Source organism: Neofelis nebulosa, chromosome 6, assembly GCF_028018385.1.
Source record: "Neofelis nebulosa isolate mNeoNeb1 chromosome 6, mNeoNeb1.pri, whole genome shotgun sequence".
Classification (NCBI taxonomy): domain Eukaryota; kingdom Metazoa; phylum Chordata; class Mammalia; order Carnivora; family Felidae; genus Neofelis; species Neofelis nebulosa.
Genome location: NC_080787.1, coordinates 27,163,003 through 27,172,466, shown reverse-complemented (window position 1 = coordinate 27,172,466; position 9,464 = coordinate 27,163,003). Strand labels below are relative to the sequence as shown.

General features: G+C 44.0%; 1 protein-coding gene across 1 annotated transcript; it reads right to left on the bottom strand.

The window, feature by feature from the left end:
- Window positions 1-439: 439 nt before the first annotated feature.
- RPP40 (ribonuclease P/MRP subunit p40) lies at window positions 440-9,187 on the bottom strand. Its single transcript, XM_058733137.1, has 8 exons — window positions 9,059-9,187; window positions 7,330-7,474; window positions 5,938-6,006; window positions 5,017-5,112; window positions 4,212-4,337; window positions 2,266-2,464; window positions 1,998-2,132; window positions 440-660 (listed from the first exon to the last, which is right to left on the bottom strand). The coding sequence occupies exons 1-8, from the start codon at window positions 9,179-9,181 to the stop codon at window positions 462-464; spliced, it is 1,092 nt and encodes a 363-aa protein (XP_058589120.1). The 5' UTR covers window positions 9,182-9,187; the 3' UTR covers window positions 440-461.
- Window positions 9,188-9,464: the final 277 nt, after the last annotated feature.

The window sequence follows — 9,464 nt, the reverse complement described above, 5'->3', positions numbered from 1 at the left end:
ACAGCCAGCGTGATCTTGCTCACTTGTTTATACTCTGTGCCACTATTTCCTCCTGGGGTTCATGTGAGAAATAAATGAGGTGATACACAATCAGCACTTAACACCAGGGACTGGCCCTGAGAAGTATAATCTAATTATTATGTGAAAAACCTGTAATCATACGCCTGAGTAATGGCACACATCTTACCCAATGGTCCAACAGCACCTGTTCCCTGGCCATCCTGGTCTGCTACACCATGTAGTGACCCACACCTCTGTGCTTATACTGACGCTGACCAGGGGTAGTCAACTATGAGATCTGTACTGGATGTCAGGCCCAGCTGCACTCACAGGATGGGCCCTAAGTCAAGAGTAGAAATGCCATCATCATACAAGCCTGAGTGAACACACAGCCCTTTACCATTAAGAAATCTGAAACCAAACAGAAACATACACAAACGTGATTTAAGGTTTTGTAGTTTTTATGGTGGACAGTCATCGTTCGCCCCAACAGCCATCTGAAGCCAATAGTCTTGATTATTAAAAATCACGAAGTTGTATAAATGTTCTCCTCCTTTTCGAAAACCATGTTCATTTTCTCTCCACGAAACAGGACTGTCTGCAAAGCCTTGAACTGACAATGTAACCCAAGGAGCTAACTTTGGTTCATCAAAGTAGCGACTGAAAAAGAAAGAGAAATCTTAACAAACGGGAGGGCTAGGAACGTTCACATTTATATTTTCACTTATTCAGAGTAAGTGGTATTTCTGATGTTCCAATGAAGCTCAGACCTTAGCTTCTATTGATAAAAAATTAAGAGATACAAATTACATTCAAATTACTATGTGGTGAACTCAATAAACGTTAACCAATACAGAATGCACAAAACCAACTTCAGCAGTTCCTACGCTTACTATGGAACAACATGTAAGATGCAAAGAAAAAAAAAAACCACAGAAGTGTATAAAAATAGTTTCCCTCCATTTAACAGTTCACTCAACAGTCTGTGTTCACGGCAACACTGCAGAATAATTTACTGGATTTAAATAAAATCCAAGCTTCTTTTTATTATTATTATTTTTAATGTTTATTCATTTTTGAGAATGAGAGAGAGAGAGAGAGAGAGAGAGAGACAGAGCATGAGCAAGGGAGGGGGAGAGAGAGGGAGACACAGAATCCAAAGCAGGCTCCAGGCTCTGAGCTGTCAGCACAGAGCCCGACCCCTGCCCAAACTCATGAACCCCGAGACCATGACTTGAGCTGAAGTCAGCCACTCAACCGACTGAGTCACCCAGGTGCCCCTAAAATCCAACCTTCTTATTGAGGAAAATCAAACTACTAAACTAGTAAGTGAAAAGGGGTATTAGAGTTAGAAAACCCTCAAGACTTAAATCTTAGACATTTGAAAAGTGAAGACTGCGAAGGCATTGTGTTTACTTCATAGTCTTTTTAATACGGGAATGGAGTTTCCTGACATTAGATACAATGTGGCGTTTTTTCTAGAGAGTACCCTTCCGGACCCCAACCACACACCCCATCCTGCGTGTCCAGTCCCTGGCATGTGAACCCTGCCCTGGGCAGATGTTAAGAGCGGGAACAGATGTTAGACATGATTTGGTTTCAAAGATGGTCAACTTGCTTTCTCACCCCATTTCAAAAAAAAACCTTCGCAGAACTCTAACATTTAAAACAGACCATAACGTGTTCCATAAAGTATCACCATTTTCCTAAGTGGTATTATAACTTTTGGGGCACGACGTGAAAAATGAACAGCTTGTTTTCAAGAAGCCTAATTGAACTCTGCTCTTTGTCTTTTTGTTAAGTATAAACAGAATTTTCCTCTCACCAAGGACAGTCACATCATTTAAGATGATAATGTTACCACACTGTGCACCCAAGTGAGGAAAAAAGAGAAGACGTGTGCAAGAGAGCCCTGCGATCTGGAACAGTAGCCCTGCCCCGGACATGTCACGCTGGCATGAACAAGCAAGACCTAAAAGGCAAAAAAAAGTTCTCACCACAGCTGTTCCAACAGGAGACGTATCTTCTCTGGAACTATGAACCCAGTGATTGTACACAAGTAAGCTTTTGCCACCACCGTGCTCGGCTGAGGACAACAATAGGTTGATACGAAATTATTCGGCTCATTATTTCTGTAGCACACACACACACAAAAGAGAAAGAAAGAAAATACCTCTGTTATCTCCCACCTGATCATTTTCAAAGTATAAACCCCATGAAGAACGCAGAGCTGGCCACGCCCCAGCCCGGGCCCCCCGGACGCACAGTTGGGCGTTACTGAAGACGGCGCCCAGCCAGTCCAGGAGCTCGGGGGCGCTGCAAGCCGCCCCCGGGGCTCCCCCGAGCTCGCCGCTCCGCAGCACCGGGCACTGCAGTTCGCTCGCCGTGCTCAGGGCTACTTGCGGCTGCCGCTCCTGAATTCCGTAACTGGAAAAGTACGACATCATCCTTGATTCTTCTGCACCTTAGAACACACCATAAAAGGCCATGTGAGTACTGGAAACAAGTTCAGCGAATCCCTGGAACCACCCCATTCCCTCCCGACAGTTCCGGGGAGCAGGCGGGATGAAGTAAAGCAGAAGGCGGGATGAAGTAAAGCAGAAGGAGGGTGTGCAAAGCTGTATTCAAATTAAAATCATTTAAGTTGCTTTGGGCTCCTTGGTGCCAAAGTTCTGTAAACATTCGCTTTCTTTCACTTTTCCTGGAAACGCGTAACCCTTTCACGTCCAACCCATAGTAGTATCATAGGTGCCCTAATCTGAGAATTTTGATTGACTAAATAAAAAAGCACCACTTGTGTATAAATAAAATTAGTGAACTCTACAGAGAGGAGCTTATTTGCATAATCTCTCTAAAGGAAGCACAAGACGAACTGAACGATGGCAGCATCTCATCTGAGCTTGTCTTTAAAAACCCAGTAAAATCAATGTATCTTCACGGATTTTCCAACAGCCTTGGGAGACAGCAGTAGTGGCCCCCTTGGTGGGGGGAGCAACAGGCAGGCTTTCTTACTGTCCAGGGCAATAGAAATAATCTGCTCTCCATCTCAACTCCACCTACCCCCATCCCCCACCACCAGGAGCAAAGGTCAGCAGGCTTACTGGCCAGTATAAGACTGGAGTTCCGGATTCCTCTTCTGTAATGCAGCCCACTCCATGCGCGGGTGTCACCTGGCCCACTGTGTATCACCCTGTAGGTACTGGGACTTGGTGCACTACTGTATATGCTCATAGTCCAGCCACTGACACTATGAATAATTAAATCCTTTGCCTCTGACCTGAGTCTCGTACCTTCTGCCAGCATCCATGAGACTGTGCAGGCTAACTTCTTAGCTTACAAGTGGGGAAAATCTCAGACCTTCCCCAGTTCCTGATAAGCCCTTAGAATAATATGGAGTCTTAGGAACACAGAACTCTCCAGAACCCAATATACAGAAGGTACTCAATGAACACTTCGAGCAACTGAAATGTCAGTCAGTGTCTCTGCCCTCTTGTATCTCTACCATAAGTAGGAGAAGCACTGAAGCATTCCAGACCCATGCAAGCAACCCACAGCACCCAGTGACCAGAAACTTCCGAGGAAGAGCAGATGGATAGGCGTGATCTCCAAAATGGACCTATGTGTCTCCCTATTCTCCAAAACAGAGTACCACACCATCATAACTGATGATCTGACCCATGACAATCTTGTGATGGACCAAAGATACACTCTAAAAGGACCAAGGCACATGGCAGTTGTAAGCAAATCAACATTGTCTGGGGACCCCTGAACTAAATTTAACGTTTAATCAATTTCAAGTTATGACAAATTTAACCTGACAATGAATGGTCTGCCTGATTATTATCTTGCCATAATCAACAGTTTGTATTTAGAATGTGTGTTATTTAAAAATGTGCAGCCAAGGCTATCTGAGGTAAGCTACAGGAAGGAAGAGGAGAAACAGATAAGAGTTAGCTGCTCTGAAGCCATCATCTCTGGATCCAAACATACCCCACAGTGATGGAGGCAGATGCCTGTGGGCCTAGATCATCTTGATGTATAGCTTTTGGGGAGGGCAGAGGGCTGCAAGCAGCTTCCTGAATAATGTTTATGCATATATGTATACAATATCCTAGACCATAAGGATGAATCACCTGTTTGAATTCTCTATTACCCCCCTTTAATCAATAATTGGATTTCCAAGTCATTGTATTGTTACATATTTTTCATACCTGTGTGATGCCAAGCCAAGAGAAAATCAAATTTCAAGGGCTTCTTTTCTTTGAAGGACCAAGAAACTCTTTCATACTTCTTAGCATCCAGGTTAAGGGATAAATCCATCAAATCAATGGAAACAACTTAAAAAATGGAAAGAGGAATACATCGTTCATTCACATATACTACAGCCTACACTGGCAAAAGTGTTGTATTAAAAAGCATCAGAATTTTTGGAATTTTGTGAATAGTAAAAATTATTTTGTTCTTCTTGCACTCCTTTGGTTTACCAAATCAAAACTCTGCCTTGTTTTAAATTCATACTTTTTCCTAGGTCAAAGACCAAGAGCAGAGGTCCTTGGGAAGTCAATCCTAAATCTACCAATGGATGTGGCAGCCTCACTTATTCACGTTCAAGCTGGACACTATCAGTAGAACCATCTCTTTTCACTCACAGGTGAATCTCTACTAGTAATCATAAAAATTAGGTGAAAGTAAAGGAAATTCTTTATTAAGAACAAGTTGTAGACTCTTATGTTGGGTTCATTACTTTGAATTTTTGGCCCAAAACATATATTTAATGGACCATTCCAACTCTGTGATCTGTATAAGATTCAGCCTACAGCTGCAGAGAAATAGATACAACAGCAATCTTATTCTCTCCAAAGCTCAACCTAGAGCCCCTTGAGTCAGAAGTTTTAAAGACAAGAAAAAGCCATAGTTCTTCTGAACAAAAAGAACAGCAGCAATTCAAACATTTAAACTTCAATAGCTACAGGACGATTACTGACTTGTTGGAAACTGATGGAGCATAATACTTACTAAACTTCATGATTTTTCTGCCAGAATACTGAGATGGACGACCTTGAAGTCCAGTTTCTTCATAAGTATCTTTATCCAGTGATAAAATTAATTTCCCTAAAAATCAAATAATTCCCCCAAAAAAGATGCTAAAATATGACATGTTCTCTGACTGAACAGAGAACACAGCAAATTCAACAGTTAGATATGAGGGTAATAAACTACATACAAGGATCTTCCTTGTGATACAAAGATATTATTTATACATACATCTTACTTATGTAGAAGGATATTTTAATGTATTATACATACACGGATATTACTTATGATAGTGAAAACAGAAATATGTACATTTTTATTAAAGAAATAATAGTTAAATCACAGTATATCTATTCACTGGAATACCTTCAAAATATTAAAAATAGTAAGTCAGAACTATATGCCCTGATATGGAAAGATGTCTATGACATATTGGGGAAAAAAGCAAACTGAGAAACAATGTAATACAATGAAATTTATGTTAAAAAAAAAATTACAAGCTTTATGTCTGTTTATAAATTTATAGGAAATGTCAAGAGAAGGGAGCCTGGGTGGCTCAGTCAGTTGGGAGTCCAACTTCAGCTCAGGTCATGATTTCATGGTTCATGAGCTTAAGCCCCATATCAGGCTCTCTGCTGTCAGTACAGAGACCGCTTCAGATCCTCTCTCTCTTTGCCCCTCCACTGTTCGCTCGCTCTCTCTCTCTCTGTCTCTCAAAAATAAAATAAAACATTAAAAAAAAATAAAGAAAAATGTCAGGAATAATAAACACCAATAATTCCTAATTGTTAACAATAATTCCTTCTAAGAAGGGGAATGAATCTGGAGTTTTGACTTTTTTTTTTTTTTTTTTTTTTTTACAGTATTTCTTGTAAAATCAAAGAAAAGACTGAGTGTTGTTACCATTTGGCAGCAGGGCAACTGTATTATCTTCATCAATATTTGTATGGTATGTTAGTGCATAGCACGAACCTATAAGAGAAAGAGCCCAGACCAGAAATTAAGGGAAAAAAAAAAAATCACACCTACAAAAATTTAGCAGATTATCTTTACACTGTAACAAATCTTCCAGGTGATTAAAGGTCAGTATCCACCACTGCTCCAGCTCACTCAATCAACCTCAAACCTGCCAAGGCTGAGCTGGAGGCCACAGAGGCCACACTCTAGCTAGTTCATGCCCCCCCCCCCCCCCGCCCCCAGGGCCTATTTGTGCCAGGTGACTGCCATCAAGCAGAAAATGGACTCAGGGTGGAGTGCGTACCCCCGGGGATGCTGGCAGAGGCACAAAGTAGAACACTAGGGAAATGTATACACTTCAGAGGAAGGGTTCCAGGTAAAGTTTCAAAATGCGCCAGGAACTTGTGTGAGGTTAGGAAAGCCACGCAGCCTCTCTGAACCTCAGTTTCCTCACCTGTAAAATGGGGATCATAGCCCTAATTTGGAGAGCTGTTGCGAGAGTTCAGATAGTTAAAAGTGCCTGTTGCAGCCAGTGTCCACATTATTAACAAATTAGTACCGAATTTCAGAGCAGATGAAAGGAATAAAGGTGATGGGGCCAGGGACAACATGTCCAGTTTCTCGAGCAGTGCCAGCAGCACCTGAAGGAGAGGAACTGCAAGGAACTGGATTCTTCATAGCTCCATGCAGAGGACAGACACAGGGGCGGCAACAAGATAAGGGGCTTTCTCACAGTGATTCATGTAGTGAGGGTGCATTCCCTAAAGACACTGAAATACAGTTTCAAACAAGTGGCCCCTACAAAACAACTACAACAGAGAAATCAACCCAGCAGACACGAATGGAAATGGGATGGGCAGAAGAGGGTCAGAGCCACAAAATCTAAGCAGAAGGCACTGAACCGTAAATGGGCACACCGCCTGGTGAACAGCCGCTGTGGCTGCATCAGGAGATGAACCCTTTGAGACTGCTGAGTGGGGACTGAGTGGGAACATAGTGGTCTCTGCAGCCACACACCCAATAGCAGTGTATCTGAACACACAGATCCCAAGACCTTCCTCTCCCTGAATCCTTGTTTTAAGATGAGAGATACCTTCATCTTACAACATCCCCATGCCACACTTGTGAACAAGTGTAATCAGAAACCACCACCTAAAGAGAGCGCCAGAAAGTGTAGGGTGAGAACACTGAGGGCAGGGGGGCGATGCACGCACTTGACCACACAGACCATCTCCAGAGGCCCTGTTGAAGACAAGGGAAGACCCCTAGTATTGTGATGTGATCTAACTATCCTTTCTCAGCTTGCCACGTTCATAGATATGATCAGGTTTTCCTCACCTTTCTTCACAAAGGTGTTGATGAATTCATGTGTAATTAACTCATGAAGAGGTAAGTTCTTCACAAAGTAATAGGGTCCGGTTTCCATGACCAGGTTTTTCAGTTCTTTTGATAGTATCCCACATTCAGGAATCAGAAATGAAACCTATTGGAATGTGTAATATAAATAAGCCTTATTTTCATGTAGATTAACCCCCAGCTTTTTAGGGATGCTGTAACATATGAAGGCTGCTAACTATTCCCCCACAGGTTTCTACAAAACTCTGAAATTAATTTACCAGTCTCAGGAAAAAAGAAATTTGACAATTCATGTTATTTGTGTATTCAAACATTATAGGAAAGCTGAATGAGAAAAAAAAAATTAATAGAAAGCTCTTGCTTGCATTTCATCTTTTGCAAATAAGCAATATCTTTTATATCCTGTCCACTACTCTAATTTTTAGGGCAATCTAGTACAATGGAATATCCCTAGATTTGTTTATCCTGGTACCAGCTGGAATCAAAGGGACTGTCCTTTAGGGCTTACAGAAATTAGGGACATCAATCATTAACAGGCTCCACGAAAGCATAAGTGCTCCTGGTTATTTCCATTTTCTAGACAGAAGAATTCTACAGATCAGCCCAGGCGGGAGAAGGCACACACCCTGACTGCTGCTGGTGAGGAGCTTTCCATCTAAGGCAGAGATGTTAAGCCTAACCAGTTTCAAATGTGGCCCAAATGCTCCACACCTTGAAAAGTGCTCTCCCAAAGCTCAAACACCAGTCTATTCCTGAGGGACCAAGGTCACCATTTGTGTCTCTGAGAAACTGCCAGTCAGACCTGGGTGGAGATTAGCCTGATCAATTTCAAGTAAAAGTAAAAGGCTTAAACCAGTTTAAGTCGAGTTTTTGGAGGCCTCACCACCTAAATGGGTTGGTGAGAACGGACCATTAGACTCTTGACTAACACTTGGATTATTCTCCTCTTACCAGATGCTGGATAAACCAATAATTAACCTCACTGATGCCTCAACTTCCACATCTGCGGAAAGGCGCCCCATGCGGCTAACATTTTTACGAAGCAAAAGCCAAAGTTACCCCCCCTGTAAAGCTCTTAAATTATGCTTGCAAACAGGGACACCACGACTCATTTCACTCTAAACCTGACAACCTAGCGCGCTCCAGCTGGAGACCACAGAAGGTAACAGGCAAAGTGGAAACTTTTCTCAGAGATAAAACTAGTTCCTCTAAACAGTTTAGAAAAGCATGTGCTTCCTGGGTCTGGACTCGGCAAGATGCTCCCATGAGGTGGGAGAAGGAATCAAGAGGTGGGGAGGGGCGCGAGGCCCCAATTTGGAGCCAGTCCGCGGCTCCACGTGGCATACGTCACAGCCTTTCAACTCCAGAGGCCCGTGCCTGACTTTTCCCTCCGAAGAAAGTGTTCCACCGGGGGCGGGGCCAAAGTAGCCAGAGACGCTTTGGAATCGGCCCAGAGCAAATCGCCCAGCCCCTCCTTGCGAGGACAGGACACTGCCCCTACTCCCGGCGCATCCTGGGAGTTGTAGTCCTGCAGCTCTGCAAACTACCAGCTCGGAGTAGTTTAGAGACTACAGCTCCCAAAGTGCCTAGCGCGGGGCCCCGCCCCTCTTCGCGCTGAGGGCGGGCTCCTCACTGAACGCGACTTTCCCCACATCTCTCCAGCTCCCGGAGACGGGGTACTTCCTGAGTGGCCCACGACGGCCAGACTCACCCTGTAATTATGGTAGTGCGTCTCCACAAGATGCCGGTGGCGCGACTTGTCATGGCCGAAGTTGGATTTCTCGCAGACCAGCAAGTGTCGGGGAACCTCTCGCAGCCTGCGCAGTGTGGCCATGCTCTCTCCGGCGCAAGCCCTGAGCGAGCTCCGGGAGCCCAGTCCCTCCTCTTCGCTCCGCCCCTCCGCCTGGCCCCGCGGGCATGCGCATTGCAGCTGCGCAGTGCTGGTTGAGGCTGCTCGGGCTTGGTGACCGGTTAGGGGTGAGGGCGGGCCTGGGTTTCTTCGGAACCTTAGGTTCCTGAACCTTGGGTACCTGAAACCGCAAATTCATTGCCTAAAGGGGAAATACCCGGTACCTGGAAACCTGGAACTTGCTTTTTCAAACCCACCTTTCTCGCCA

Bases quoted from the DNA above. Each gene is read 5' to 3' on its own strand.
- RPP40 (XM_058733137.1), bottom strand. From the start codon at position 9,181: ATGGCCACACTGCGCAGGCTGCGAGAGGTTCCCCGACACTTGCTGGTC. The intron at 7,475-9,058 runs GTGAGTCTGGCC...ACATTCCAATAG, and splicing joins CGCACTACCATAATTACAGG to GTTTCATTTCTGATTCCTGA. The intron at 5,113-5,937 runs GTAACAACACTC...TTTGATTTTTAG, and splicing joins AGTTGCCCTGCTGCCAAATG to GGAAATTAATTTTATCACTG.